General features: G+C 39.2%; 1 protein-coding gene across 1 annotated transcript; it reads left to right on the top strand.

Moving 5' to 3' along the window:
* The first annotated feature begins 3,164 nt into the window (after positions 1–3,164).
* On the top strand, positions 3,165–14,356 carry tmc1 (transmembrane channel-like 1). The gene is made up of 21 exons (XM_073465472.1): positions 3,165–3,188; positions 3,287–3,299; positions 4,147–4,170; positions 4,938–5,409; positions 5,512–5,700; positions 5,794–5,884; positions 6,868–6,949; positions 7,098–7,204; positions 7,324–7,422; positions 7,537–7,679; positions 7,760–7,904; positions 7,991–8,185; positions 9,079–9,258; positions 9,341–9,493; positions 10,868–10,996; positions 11,143–11,210; positions 11,378–11,617; positions 11,699–11,824; positions 13,119–13,197; positions 13,681–13,804; positions 14,139–14,356. Exons 1-21 carry the CDS (start codon positions 3,165–3,167, stop codon positions 14,354–14,356), a joined length of 2,901 nt encoding a protein of 966 aa, XP_073321573.1.
* Positions 14,357–16,195: the final 1,839 nt, after the last annotated feature.

The following is a 16,195-nucleotide window of genomic DNA, read 5'->3' as shown; positions in this document are numbered from 1 at the left end:
CCATCTCCTCCCTCCAGCCCTCCCTTCAGAGCTTCAGAAACACATGAATGTGCACTGCCTCAGTACATCGACAGCGACTGCCTCGTAGCTCTAACAGGCCAGCAGGGAGATGTGTCGGCAGCTAGTTTGTAATGTTCAACGAGCTCTCTGTGCTTCTTTAGTCAGTAAATGCAAAAACAAACAACTCTGTCAAAATGACACAATCATAAAAAGTGAAATAGCTGTCACATATGTACCGTCACACAACAGTCATTGCTGCTTTAGGTATGTGCTTTGTGCTAACTGGGTTAGCTTGGCTCAGGGGCTGTGTGCTTTGAGTGCTGCTTGTCGTTGTCATCGCTAACCATACCCAGCTACCTCATGCCCCACTCACATGAAAGAAATATTTTATTAATGACCGTAATCAATGAACATTGCTAGTACTCACTGCTGCTCTTTCTCTGCCATTCTTGTTCCACTAGTGCGCTAATAGCTTTAGCAAAACATAGTCGAGTCATACACAATGAGTGCAGAGGGCAAAGAGATTTTTTTTTTACAAATATAACAAAAAACGCCTCTAGATTAACTTACCAGCCCGAGCTTTAACATTTTGATACTTTTACCCACAGAGGCTCATTCACAAATGATGAGGATAGTAACAGTAACAGATAATAAAGAACTAGAACTAAAGGATGGGTATGTGAATAACAAAATCAGGAATCCATCTGTCCACTAATAAAACACAAGATGGCATTCAACACCATGCGGTAAATGTGATTTCTGAGTGTCACTTCTCAGTGACCCCAACCAGCTGAGTCATCTGCTATGACACAGTGAAAACAATCTGTCAAAGAGTCCTGACCCTCACATGGGCCTGCTGCTCTCACAACAACCCTCATGTTATTGTCATTTCACACACATATCCAAAACTACACACACACATAAACGTTCACAAACGCACACACACACAGCTGCATAAAGGCAGTCATAACTGTTTTGAATAATTGATTGCTAGTGAAATTGCGTGGCTCTAGGGTTTCCACACTGTCATTGTCCCTGTTTCGGGTCGATGGGTGGCGAGGAAAAAGTAAACTTCTCATGCGAGTTACTCATCATGTACCAACCCCTAAACACATGCAAACACACACACACACACACACACACACACACACACACACACACACACACACACACACACACACACACACACACACACACACACACACACACTCTTCATTCCCATGGCAGTGTGTGGGCTTGGATAAGCTGCATCTTTCCCTGTAAAGATGAAGAAGGAGAGAGACCACTGAAACCCTGCAGCTTCATTTCCAGCTGAGTCCTCTGGATGCTGGGGCGACCGCTTTAAGGAGGTGCTGGACCATGAGAGGAAGATGCCTCGAGACAGTCTGATCACCTCTGAGAGTGACAGTAAGACCATCTTTTAGAGCTGGGCAATATCGGTATAATATTGTTTATGTGGGATGAGACTATATGCCTTGATATGATATAGGTATTGTCTTTCCTGGTTTTAAAGGCTGCGTTACAGTAAAGTGATGCAATTTTCTGAACTTTCCAGAACGTTCTACACGTTCTAATGCCTGCCTTTACCCAGTTAGTCTTTATATCCACATTAATGATGATTATTTATCAAAAATCTCATGCATTAACCTTTTCTGAAAGTACCAATAGTCATCCCCACAATATTGTCACAATATCAAGGTCAAAAATATCGTGATTTTTGATTTTCTTGTCCAGTCCTAGCATTTATGAAGCGCTTTTTAGAGGATTTCAAAATCAATGTATATTGTGTATCGTGATATGGCCTCAGAAATATTGCAATACCGTTTCCAAGGCAGCCCAGTCACCAGGATATCATGTTAGCAGTCAACATCTCTGCGAACCACAGATGTGTCCAAGGCTGACATTTGTACCAAACATGGTGTATTACATTATATGCTTACTTGCCACCTTTCACAACAGGAGGTGGTGGTGTTATTATTACCAACAAGGCTGCCGAACAGCTGACTGCAGTTTGAGTCACACCACTGAATATTTATAAGGAGACCTGGGGATACTTATATCCGTTTTGTGGCTAACAAAACCAGCTATTTTTCACAGGCAGTCGGACAATCTCCATCTGTGAACGTACCGACCCAAGCAGTTATTAAAAGCCAAACCATGATGTTTTCCTAACCCTGACCAAGTGGTTTTTGTGCCTGAACCTAACGGGAGCATACACACAGTGTTGTGACGAGAGAAATAGAAGATGGAACCTAAAAGTCTTAACGTATCTGTGGTTTGGCAGAAAAGTGCTTAGCTAACATTTATTTGGGTTGACATTTCAAAATAGCAAGATATATATTGTGTACCATTATACTGTTCACAGGCTTATCATCTTTATATCTTCATGACCATGTTGTATGTGTTGTTTTCACATTTTATGAGGCAAGAGTTTTGATATAAGAGGACATTCATTCTTTGTGCTGGTGGAGATAAAAGTTTGATATATTTACCTTTTTAACTGGTGCGATTGTCTTAAATATCATCAAATGTCATGATGTTTAGAAGGAGAAAATCTTACTTACTATATTTATTTATATAAAGCAAGACCCCTGTGACCCCTTTGTAGTTTTGGGGAAGAAATTTTTATCAGAAAAGGAGGATCTTCATTGAGCATTCAACTGAATAAACTGAATAAATAAACATTTTCATGCTATTTTACTTTGATTATATTTGCAGGACCCTTCTAAGTAGCCAAAAAGCTATATGGGGTCCTTACTGCGCTCTGAGGACAGCTGATATAATCAGTTATAGAAATATATCAAATAAATATTTCTGGGTTTGTATCACTGTTACCTTATAATATTGTAAATGTTATCTTTCTGAATTTAAATTTATTTTCCCAAACTACACAGTGCACCTTTAACTTCAGTAATATGAATAAAACAGTCAAGACAATATAGTACAGCTGTCTCCACTGGGTTTCTGGTTGTAATAATCTGCCCATCGACCACCTCAGACACATTTAACAGCTTCTTTCTTGCATCCTGCTCTCTCAGCTGCATATTTGGGAGCTGGCCTCTGGCCCTCGGCTGTCTCCCCGTCCTTGTGGGCCTAGCCACCCCGTCTCCCTTCATTAGGCCATTGTTTGTCTCTTTTGTGCCCCTCTGCTGCACACGGCCGTAATGACCCGTGTGCCGGCCACTCCGGTTACACTAAGGACACACATCAAAGGGCCGACTACATAAATATCAGCTCAATTTGTCAGTGGTCCTCTTTGTTTTCCTCTTTATCCCCCTTACTGCAGGACAATAGTGCAGGTACACAATAAAGTAGGTTAAGCTCTGCCAGTGAAAGAGGTCAGTGTCGTATTGAAGAAAAACACAAAGAATAATGGAGTGCATTAATAAAGCTGAGGTCATCAGAGGAGGAAGAGGTTGCTTATTTTCTAGAGGAATTATATGGGAACACGATAAACATGAGACCACAGGAAAAGATAATTAAAGTAAATTGACAAATTAAAACTCCCAGCATGCATTACTTTAAGACAAAATTCTCCTGAAGCCTTGCATTTTAAATTCAACTTCAGTTTATTGAAAGTGAACATCACCCAGAGAGTCATGTAAACTTTACAAGTCAGTAAAAAACAATATTAATTGTAAAAGTACACACACTTGCACATGTTCTCTCTCACACACACACACATACACAGGTGATAATGTTAAAGCGACAACAAGCTTGAGAATGGTACATAATTGAGGCAGGTATGTGTCTTGTTGTGTCTCAGAAGAATCACATGGACTTAATCTCTGTCATGAAAATGAAAACAATGCAAACTACGATGAAGATGGGTATCACGTCAGTCACTCCCTGCTCTCTTATATCATCTGTGCAGCAGTTGTGACACAGCACTGATTCTGATCTGATTGTGTCTGCATGTACACGTTTCAACATCGCCTTGCTGTGACTCATGAGGCGTCATTTGAAAATATGAGAAGTGATCAAATTTAAAAGTCAAGCTGAGAATGAACTGTTGTTGACCCAATGTGCAGATGCAATTCAGAAATTATAAGTTGTAACAGGTCACTCCAACATCACATTTGTGAAAATTCAAAGATACTCAACCTGAAAAATGTTGAAATTTCTCCACTTTTGTCATTCTTACAGTTGACATTGGACTGGAACTTGCAGGTGAGTGGGTTCTTGTGTTATTACATGAATCACTATTGGTCCCTACGGTTCAGCTTATTACTACTTGTGAGGTGCTCATGAAGATTTTCCTAATTAAACTTGAGGCACAGATGTCTAAACTTAGTGCATATCCTCCCATTTTAGCAGTCACTTCTCGTACAAGCTGCCACCATATACCCACCATCTGGCCCCGCTGCTCCTCCTGTTCTGTTTGTTTGATTTTTGTGTATTTCTAGACGCCACGTGTGTGCTGTGTGACAATTCTGTGTTTGTTTTGATGGGCTCTGTTGCTTATAGGGATGGGATAATACCTACCTTTATTGTGGCTCATAATAAAAAACCCTCAGGATAAGGTGATTTTGTTCATCAACAGGCTGTTATAATATTGTCCCATGCCCAAGTCTTATAGCAATTTCTTGTTGTGTTGAAACTGAAATGCTAAGTTAAGTCTTTGCTGTGCGTTCCCCTGAAAGATTAGCGACCACATTGAGAAAACTAATGGAGATCCTGATAAAGTTTAAAGTCATGACCTCTGTCATGACCTCTGCCCCCATTTATCACACGATTATCACCTGGATAAAAACATGTCAGTGACAGAGAAAAAGAAATGGTTTAGTCAAGTAGAGAACAATGACAGACTTCACATTACTGTAGGATTATTTGGTGATAATGGGTTTATGTTAAATTATATTATGGTAAATAATTTGTGCATCATGTTAAAGCTTATTGCAACTCTGAACAAACACGACATTTTGTTTTGACAACAGGTGACGAGGATGAAGTTTCCACTCACCCAGAGGAACATGAGAGGGAAAGACACCGAGGAAAAAGAAGGGAAGGTGACAGAGAGAGAAAGAAGAGAGGACATGGGAGGAGAAGAAGAGCATCGAGATCGAGAGAGAGAGAGGAGGAAGTACAAGCCCGGCCTGACAAAAGAGAGAGGGAGAGGAGAAGGAGAGCGAAGAGCTATCAAGAAACAGGAGGAAGAGAGAGAGACGAGGAGGGGCAGGCCAACATAAAAAGTGGTAAGGTGGCAAAAACAAGGAAGAACATCAAAAATGAAAAAACAAGAAAAATTGAGCAGGAGGAGGAAGAGTCTGAAGAAAGAAATGCCAAGGGAAAAAAGAAACATGGAAGTGCCAAAAAGGAGGAGAAAGAAGAGGATGGAGGAAGACGTAGAGAAAAGGAGAAGACAAAGGAAGTGAAGAAGAAAAAGCACAAAAAAGTAATTGAAACAAGGTAAAGTATTATCTGACAAATTCACAGAGTGATCTGTAGGCCTTTTCAAGCACAAAAGAAAGCTGCAAAGACATTAAACACTCTTCTCTTCTATCCCTTCAGTTCAGAGCAGGAGACGAGCGAGCAAGAAGACAATGGGGAAGAGGACAATGAAGAGAAAGAGGTGAGGCCGGAGTCTCTGACGCCGGAGGAGCTGGAGAGGCTGAAGGAGGCGGTGGACAACAGGAAGAAACTGATCCAGGGTCTGAGGGGGAAACCCTGGCCGATGAAAAAGAAACTGGTGACGTTACGGTAAATGAACGTGTTATTAATGACGTGTACTTTCTCAGGATCAGATGTGATGTGACACCTTCACTTTAAATCACATCATCTTGTTGCTTGTAGGGAGTCTCAGCAGTTTGTGGAGAAATATGAGGGAGCTTTGGGGAAAGGAAAAGGCAGGAAGCTTTATGCGTACAAGGTCATGATGACCAAGGTAAGAAATGACCAGAGATGCAAGAAGTACTCAGCTCTAGTACTTAAGTAAAAGTAACAATATCACAGTGTAGATATACTCTGTTACAAGTAAAAGTTATTTAAATCCTTACTTAAAGGTGCAATATGTAAGAATTTTAGTTGAAAAAATACAAAAATTAATTAAATTATCAAAAGAGTGTAAAGAACAGTTGTGATGTAACGATGTCTATGTATTGCTTTGCAAATATATATACCGAAGTTAGCATGCTAACCAGCTAGCCCTAGCTCCTGTGCTAGTGGTGTAAACACCAACACTCCCCCGGTTCTCCAAACTCCCAGTGCCGATTGCTAGCTGCATGGCTAGCACAGGAGCTAACTAACTAAAGGCAGCTACAGTTAGCAGCTACAGTTAGCAGTTACTCTGGCGATATGCTGCCCCATGTTTGAATGTGACTTTGATAGGTTAGTTAATTCTTACATATCGCACCTTTAGGTAAAAATACAAAAATATTAGCGTCAAAATATACTCAAAGTACTTAGAGTAAAAGTACTCATCGTGCAAAATGTAATATATCGGAATAATGCATATTATATTAATGAATTATAATTATTGATGAAGTACTGTATTCATCACTTTAATGGTGAAGCTGATAAAGGTGGTTTAACTACTTTTATCTGCTGGGCAGCTTGTGATTTTCCCCTCAGGGATCAATAAAGTTTTATGATCATAATTTATTTGGTGATTATATTTGTACTATTAAATTAAATCTGTAAAGTAACTTTAACTCAAGTAAATATAACTAACCTAACTGTAATTTAAGTTATTTGCCTCAACATTGTAGTGGGTAAAGTTTAATATAGCAGAAAATGGAAATACTCAAGTAATGCACAAGTATCTCATGACTGCACTTAAAGTTACTCATGGCTGATAATCGCGCTCTGATTTGATTTCCTTATTTGGAATATAAAATGCATTTTCATTCAACTATTTTTCTATTATAGAAATGGATGAAGTTTCAGCGAGACTTTGAAAACTTCAGAACGGCCTGCATTCCATGGGAGATGAAAATCAAGGAAATTGAAAGTAAAGTTTGGTTTATTTTTCAGATATATTATTTTTCTCGTAATTTCCGGTATTGACTTCTATACAGACTTATATATAGACTTCAAAGGGTTGAAAGCAGGGCTGCTAAAGGTTGTAGCTCTAGTTATCCTCATATTCATTCCTTCAGGTCATTTTGGCTCTTCGGTTGCCTCTTACTTTATCTTCCTGAGGTGGATGTACGGAATCAACATGATCTTGTTCGGTCTGACCTTTGGCCTTGTTATGGTGCCAGAGGTACTGTACATGAATTTTTTTTCATCAGAATCAAATCATATTCCATTTCCTTGTACTGTGTCGGTATCAGTTTTGCTCTCATATATATATTTATTGCATGTTTTCTCTACTGCTATCAGGCATTAATGGGGCGACCTTATGGCAGCATCCCAAGAAAGACTGTCCCCAGGGCTGAGGAGGGCAGTGCCATGGACTTTGCTGTCTTATGGGACTTTGGAGTCAGTTAATAATACAAGTGCTACATCACACACACAAGCTCTCGAAATAGCTTTGTGTTGTTTTGTTCTGGAAAATAATGATGCATTCTTTGCTGCTAAATTTTCCACCCACAGGGTTACGCTCAGTATTCAGTCCTCTTTTACGGTTTCTACAACAACCAGCGTGCCATTGGCTGGCTCAAGTTCCGTATGCCTCTGTCATACTTCCTGGTTGGTGTAGGAACAGTGGCCTATAGCTATATGGTGGTCATAAGAACGTGAGTTTATAATGACTACACAGAGTTAATTAATCTCCTTTAGGTAAAATATGATACTGAATCTGTATATCTGATTAAAGGATGGCCCGTAATGCAAATGAATCTGGGGTTGGAGATGATAACAGCTTTAACTTCAGCTGGAAGATGTTCACCAGCTGGGACTACCTGATAGGAAACCCTGAAACTGCAGACAATAAGTTTGCCTCCATCACCACCAGTTTCAAGGTCAGTGCTGCTGTTAATGAATCAGTAAAGTAGTTGTTGCAATTTATATCACATTTATCTATATCCTGTACATGATACCTCTGCAGGAGGCAATACTAGAGGAGCAAGAGAGCCGGAAGGATGACAACATCCATCTGACTCGTTTTCTGCGTGTGCTGGCCAACTTCCTGGTGCTGTGCTGCTTAGCAGGAAGTGGATACCTCATCTACTTCGTAGTGCGTCGCTCTCAGAAGTTCGCCCTCGATGGACTGGAGAATCACAGCTGGTGGGAGAGGAATGAGGTAGAAATGAGAAACGAGACAATTAAAGTGACAGAAATAGAAGAAGAATAGAAGAATAGAATAGATATGAATCATTTGAGTAGGCAGGACGTGCTGAGCAAGTTCATTAAATGGTGTGGTGTCATTAATTATTATACATCAGTGATGGAATGTTACATACTGCATCAAAGCCAAAGTAGTGTTTTTTTTTAAATTAACTTTATTTTGAATTAACAATCGAATAGACAGAACAGAAAGAAAAATGCTGAATATCTGATCTGATAATTTAAATCTAGTAATTTACTTGTATTTGTACTTTTGATCCTTTACTCAAGTTTAACTTCTCTGTACTGTCACTGAATACTGAATACAGAAAGTGACTTGTAACTAACATTATCAAATAAATGTAGTGGAGTAAAAAGTACAATTTTTGCCTCCAAATGTAATGGAGTGGAAGTATGAAGTAGCAGGAAATGTAACTTTTTACGTAAAGTACAACTACTTGAGTAGATGTACTTAGTTACATTCTATCACTGCCATTTTGTACTGACAGGAAATGTGACATTAGAATGCCACAGCCAATGAAAATTAGAAAAAAACTTAGAATTTAGTTTAGATCTAGGACACAGATTGAGTGTTAAATCCTTCGTCCACTCAAAATTATGTTTTTCAAATTGTTACTTCTCTTGGATGTTCGACCTTCATTGTGCAGAATGACGTATGTGCAGAGTTTGTCATTCTCAAATGAGACCTAATGCTTGTCACATCTGGGTTACTGTTCATTAAAGTGTTAGCACGCACTCTGACTATCCAGACAAACCTACACCGGCCATGGTAAGGAACAGATGTGCAGTCCTTTAGTTATCTGATGTATCATATGACCTTTCAGTAGTCTGGGCCTTTGTGTTCCTCAGGTGAACATGGTGATGTCATTACTGGGGATGTTCTGCCCCATGTTGTTTGACGTCATCAGTGCCCTGGAGAACTACCACCCCCGTGTCGCCCTGCAGTGGCAGCTGGGTCGCATCTTCGCCCTCTTCCTGGGAAATCTCTACACCTTCATCATCGCACTCATGGATGAGATCAACCTTAAAGTGAGAACTGCAGCATGCAGATGTGTGACATATACTTCATATGTTTACAGTACAGTTAACCTGAGGTGTGTATGTGTTGCAGAGGGAAGAAGAAAAGATAGTGAAGTTTAATATAACTACTTGGGAAGCCAGTTTTTACAATGGAACAGGATCAGAAAACAGCACTGGTTCACCCTTCACTGTGCAGCCTGCTGATGTGCCCAGAGGGCCCTGCTGGGAGACCATGGTGGGGCAGGTCAGAGCGCATGTGTGTGTGTTTGTGTAAACAATTACTTTTGTATGACGTAATTGTTTTTATATCGTAAAGTCATGATGCTGGTAACCAAAGTCCAAAATGCAAGCAGCAAAAGGCCGGCAAAGGTCAAAGGAAAAAACTAAAGAGAAATACGAAAACAGAGGACAAACCAGAAAACCACAGGGAACACATAAGGACCGGAACAACAGGCGCAGATGACACAGACGAACCAACACAGAGCGAGGGTTAAACTCAGGCTTAAATACACAGGAAGGATTAACTAATGTAACACAGGTGTAAACAAACAAAGGCGGGAGGTGGAGAGTAAAACAAGACACAAGAGGATATAGATTACAAAATAAAACAGGAAATGACCAAACCAATAATCCAAACCATGGCAGGTGGGGCTGGAGGAGGCTGGGGTGCAAATTAATTTTCAAGCAAAACGTTTTAAACATTTAAGCCTGAGGGAAAGGAGAGAAAATACTATATATTATCATACAGACAGAGTTTATTGTAGGTCATTTATATTAAATTCCAGCAGCTTTGTATTTCAAAATGTACCTTTTCCAAAGTCTATTTATATATGTCCACTTTTAATCACTAAGTCTTAGTCAACACAAACATGGCAGTGGCAGTTATGTGATTTGGTCTAAATGAGTGGTCATTTTTAACCCTTTGAGCTCTGCAATAGAAATGATCCGCCCGTGCCTTCACTAGTATTTTTGCTTATTTTGATGATTTTTTGGAGTATCGTCAAATGCTTCATATTCTTGGAATCTGTACAACCTAAGCCATAAGGGTATGTAAGTCAAAAAACTATAATATTGATTAAACGATTGAAATTATGTCAGAAATGAATCATCATTTTCATCAAATTTTGTTAAATAAAAACAAAAACATATTGATCTGAAAGATTTTTAAATTTAGAAACATTAACAAATATGTCTTAACATTCTACAACTTATTGACTGTGTACATATTTTAGTTTTGGAGATATGCTAATTTTTAAGAGCAGAGAACAGAGGCATTTTGATAGTTTCATCTGCAATAGAAATACAGTATTCCCCAGTGCCTACTCTTGCTTATTGTTATATCTTCAAATGCTTCAACATGCTCACAACTACAAAATACACTTTAATAATACCATCTTTTACTTTTTCAATATTCAATATTGGCAACTTTCGAAAACCATACACTGATTACATTTGCTTGTGAATTATTATGATTTCTAATGGAAATGTGTTAGGGTTTGCATTAAAATAAAATACAGTATTTATTGTTGGGTAAGACTATAAAAATCTATACAATAAATATAGTGATAACACAAAGTATATCCCCTGTAAGGTGATCATTCTATGATTTCTTCTGCAGGAGTTTGTCCGCCTGATCATATCTGATACCATGACAACCTACATCACGCTGCTGATTGGTGATTTCCTGAGAGCCGTGCTTGTTCGTTTTCTCAACTACTGCTGGTGCTGGGACCTGGAGGCCGGATTTGTGAGTCATCTGTGCTCACTCATTACAGTGACTGTGCCACTGAAATGTCATTACACATTCAAAATGGGCACCTTTTCTTCTAGAGGTGAATTTAAATGTTGGTCACAGCAGAGTAATGTTTATCTCCTTCATGTTGTTTGTGAAAGCCGTCGTACTCTGAGTTTGATGTCAGTGGGAACGTCCTGGGCCTGATCTTCAATCAAGGGATGATATGGTGAGATGTAAAAATACTAGTTTTTTTTAAATCAGGATGCTCAATCCCCCTTATATTTTTTTAATGTTTTATTTACAACCAGCATCACTGGTATAATGAAAATCAATGTATGATAGCGAGCACTCAGTCTCAGTCCTCCACTCAGTGTTATGCCTGGTTCCCTACAGGATGGGTGCTTTCTACGCCCCCTGCCTGCCCGCCCTGAACGTCCTCCGCCTCCACGTGTCTATGTACCTGCAGTGCTGGGCCGTCATGTGCTGTAATGTCCCCCAGGAAAGGGTCTTCAAGGCCTCTGGCTCCAACAACTTCTACATGGCCATGTTGCTGGTCATCCTCTTCTTGTCCACTCTGCCTGCCATCTACACCATCGTTACCATCCCTCCTTCCTTTGACTGTGGACCTTTCAGGTAATGATGTTTTTTCAAGGTATCTGGCACTCACAATTTAATTACTTTGACTTTCTGTCACAATCATTCTCTTCTCCTCAGTGGGAAAAAACGTATGTTTGATGTGATCCAGGAGACGCTGGAGTCAGATTTCCCTGCCTGGTTCAGTAGAGTGTTCAGCTATGCCTCCAACCCCGGGCTGGTGCTACCCTTCATACTGCTGATGGTGTGAGTCAGCAAACACTCAGCAGCACACTGCATGAATATGTACTTTTTACACAGCTTATGATATCTTGCATAACCGTGTTGTCATCATTTCTTTTAGTGGTACATTTTAAAGGGTAACTAAAGGGTATTTTTCAATGTGGATCCTATTTTCCCATGTTCTTGTGTCTAAGTGACTAATAGGGACAGCAACTGTGTTGTGTCTCTGACAGGACCAGATTATTGTTCTACTGCTGCACTCAGTCAACATCGGAGGCTGGAATTTCCTGGTTGAAATTCCCATCTTCCGACATCAAAGCCTTCCGGGTGCACAATGCCAAAAATTGACAAAAAACTTGGCTGAATGTAACAAAATTATGTCTTTTGGGAAGTGTGCACACAGCTGAACCCTCAGCAGTGCAGCCTCTTTGTAAATATGAACATAATAGAGGCTGGAAAACGACACATGAGGTAACAGATGCTATTGTACAGTTTATTTTACAGCACTTTTTCACTTGGAAATGTATCTAAATTCTGTATTCTAATACAAATTCTGTAGTCTGCAAATACACTGTACCCCCCCCCCCCCATGGGTGCTGCTATTGTTGTGTGATGTCAGACAGCAGCTCTCTCATAAAGTGGGGGTATGTAGAGTGATGTGCCCCGAGTTTACAAGTAGGAATTCCAACTTCGAGTGATGTTCCATTGTACTTTTTCCTGTAGCACGTTGGAAATTTTTGAGTTCTGAGTTGTGTGAAAACATTATGGAGAGGAGCCAGATAGAGACAGACCTTTAAAGAATAAGATCCTTTCTGTTCAACCTGAAACACACTGCTCGCCAAAGCCATCAGACTCTATTTGCAGAAAAAGTAATTTTATCATCGTAGTACACTCTTCATCGAAACTCGACAGAAAAACAGAATAAAACTCAACAAAAACATCCTCGTTTGTTTTTCTACTGTTTCAACAGTCACCAACTCTGGTTCGATCGAAATAAATTTGTAATTCATGGCTGCTGCCAGCTGCAGCGCTGTTTCAGACATCGCTGTCATTAAATCGCTTAGACACAAAAACATGGGAAAATGGGTCCAAGTTGAAAAATACTGAAGTTAGGAGGAGTTTGTTAAAGGTGCTCTTTGGAAAGGAATGTATGTAGACCGGACAACAATCTCTGATGGCATCAAGTGTGACACATCTGAGTTTGTTTTGAAGGTCTAACATGACCAGGCCGTGACAATAAAGCTATTTTGATAGTTTTCTTGTGATTTTTAACGTTTCAGATTCTTTGATGGTAATAATCTGTTATTTTATCTTTCAGACTGGCCATTTATTACCTGCAGTCCACATCCAAAAGCTACAAAGAAGCTAATGTGGAACTGAAGAAAAAACTACAAACGGTGACTCAAACGTTTACACTTGGAAATTATACATGAATGACACTCAAAGTGGAGAAATGAGGCTGTAAAAGTTCTGCAAAATGATGTAATGCACAGTACGTCACACCACCAACCTTTAACACTGTAAATATAGAGAGAAAATTCTCAGGATCTTTAGTGTTTGTTACTTTGTCCTTCAAGTTTGCTTTTCCAATACATTTGACCAGCTTTGAAACATCTCAACAGTGTGTAGGCCACAGTAGTTGTATCAGTATCATCACACCAGCAGAGAGCAGCAGAGTAACAGCTTATATCTCTCCAAGAACCAGCAGGCCAGCTATGTTGCATGTCAAGTGCAGCAGCTGAATAAAAGTAATATTAGAATGCACCTTTCTGTACCTTATTCTATATTTCTAAACTTTGAAATTATTTGTAAAATTCTGTGGGTTTGCACTGTGCTTTAAGTGGACTGAATAAGATATCTGCTTGTGTGTCCTTTTCAAGCAAAACGAGGAGAACAAGAAGAAGAACAAACAAGCAGCACTGAAGGCACAAATGGATCTCGAGGAGGCGAGGAAAGCTGCAGAGCAACAGCAGAACAATAACGCCTCACTGCAAGACCAAGAAGGTGAGACTTTTGAATTTTACACAAGATGTCCTGTAATCCTGGAATAAAATGAAAAATCAAATATAAATTAAAAACAAACAAACAAAAACCTGTTAAGCTTTCCTCCTAAATTGCCTTTGTTCTGACTGTACAGAGCCCTGAAACTGAAAAATGTTAAAGGTTATCAGACAAGTCAAACATTTAACTTAATACATAGAAAATAAGAGATAATTGAAATGGAGGAAATATGTATATATATATATATATATATATATATATATATATATATATATATATATATATATATATATATATCTGAAATAATAAAATCTCATCCTATCTTCTCCCTCTGCAGATGTAGAAGAAAACCATGGTAGCAGTCAGAGGCTGTCTCATGGGAAAAATGGACGTAACCCTCCTCCTCTTGTTAGAGACCAGGAACTTCCAGCCACCAGAGCCCCCGTCCCCAGGACCTATCATCACGGCAACCACGGGGCTCCTGGGTACCTGCCCGGTTTCCCTCGGCAAAGTGAACACAGGATGTACCGGGTGCCGAGCCTGCAGAGACACTGAGGGAGTGAAAAACAGCATGATATCATATTGAAACCAAGCACTTTATAGAGAAAGTCATGTCCAGATGATCAGAACACTGTGAACTGAGAGTAACGAGAGTGCTGACTTGTCGGAAGTTAATTCACATTTTCTCCTGAGTGAAAGAATAAATGAATAATAATAATAATAAAAAAAACTGTATTCATGATAAAAAATAAGATGCAATAATTTCAGTTTAGTAGATGTTCCTTTGTTAATGAATAAACGTTAACAAGAGCAGAAAGTAATTTCTCTGTAGAGGTTGTATTACAGTTCTGTGTCAGTGTCTTTTAAAACTACAAATCAATACATTTGTAAATTAAATCTGCAGTAAATTTGAATAATAATTGTCTTTCTGTGCAGCATACAAAACAGGGAAAATATTAGTCTTCGTGTTTTGATGCTACTTTGGCTATAGACAGGTGTGCAGCGTGCTTTCTGTTTTGATGGTAGGCACTGGTGGTGCAGGAGCGATCGCTGGTGCCTCCATGTTTGAAAAAACACAGCGAAAGTGCCCTCTTGGATTCCTCTATGGTAGATAAGACCTAATAAAGTGTCCTCTAGGGTGCCCTTCCAGCGGACAAAACGTGATAAAGTGCCCTCTCTTCACAATAAATATATCATGACTTTCGGTGTGCTGGTGCCCCACTACATACGGCTGCTGCCATTTTTATTTTTTTTCGCCTCTGACCCACAAACATTGTGAGACCGCATATACACAGAGGTTTCCATTTTGCTCTGCTTGGCCTAATCTTCATATCACAGCAACTCATCACTCACATGTTGTCGAAATTGAAAGCTAAACATTGACGTGTTGATTAAATATTATTATTATTATTATTTTTAATGAATTCTGCACATTCTATAATTGGATTGGTGGACCATGTTAGCCAATGTAAAATTAGCTTCTACTTCTTTTAACATATATATCTCAATTTTAGTTTAATGTATTCACCCAGGGTAATACTCCTTGCACTATTTCTGTTTTTGTTGTCTTTGCAAACATATGATGAGATCCCATGTAGTAACTGACTTTAACTTTGGTTGTTAACCTTAGTGGATCTTTTTCATGTGTTAGGAAAAGTTGATCAGTTTCCTAATAAATTTGTTTACTTGTATTCAAAATTATAACTATTTAAAACCACACTGATATATATTAACCTCCGCCTGACAAGTTTTGCAAAAATTTACCCAAACGCAACACACACAGAGGCAAGAAGGTAAAGAACAAAAAGGGGCTTTAATCATAAGCTGATATGAAAGTCCACAATCCAAAATCAATGACAAATGGCAGGTACTCAAAACTCCAGCAACAAAACAGTAATTCATGTGCAAACTCCAAACCAAGGAGGCACGAGGACAACACAGGACCAGGAACAGGTGTAGGGAAAAACACAGGCTTAAACACACAGAGAGTGTTTAACTAATGACACACAGGTATACACAGAACAAGAGTGGGGAAAAAAAGGCAAAGGAAGTGGAAATAAAAAAAAAAAACAGGAAGTAATCAAACCAAAAATCCAAACCATGACACCGCCAAGGATGTTTTTACCTGTGTCTGTCTGAACGTATTTCCACAAAACTTGGATGGAGGATGTGTGTTAGCCCAAAACAGACCCAATCAACTTTTTATTTTTCTCACTTTCTTTTACGTTGAGAGTTTTACATTTTTTTTTACATTTTGCACTAATTTCTCAGGGAATAATGCACGAATCTTGATGAAGAAAATTAGGTGTATTTAGGTGGTATCTATCAATTTGATGCTGGTGAGTTTAAGTAATGGTTAATTAGCTATGGGTGGTTTAAAATTTAGAGCGATAC

Source organism: Pagrus major, chromosome 5 (genome assembly GCF_040436345.1).
Source record: "Pagrus major chromosome 5, Pma_NU_1.0".
NCBI lineage: Eukaryota > Metazoa > Chordata > Actinopteri > Spariformes > Sparidae > Pagrus > Pagrus major.
This window is presented reverse-complemented; position numbering and strand designations above follow the sequence as displayed.

Bases quoted from the DNA above. Each gene is read 5' to 3' on its own strand.
- tmc1 (XM_073465472.1), top strand. From the start codon at position 3,165: ATGACCCGTGTGCCGGCCACTCCG. The intron at 9,259-9,340 runs GTGAGAACTGCA...TATGTGTTGCAG, and splicing joins TGGATGAGATCAACCTTAAA to AGGGAAGAAGAAAAGATAGT. The intron at 9,494-10,867 runs GTCAGAGCGCAT...TTTCTTCTGCAG, and splicing joins GGGAGACCATGGTGGGGCAG to GAGTTTGTCCGCCTGATCAT.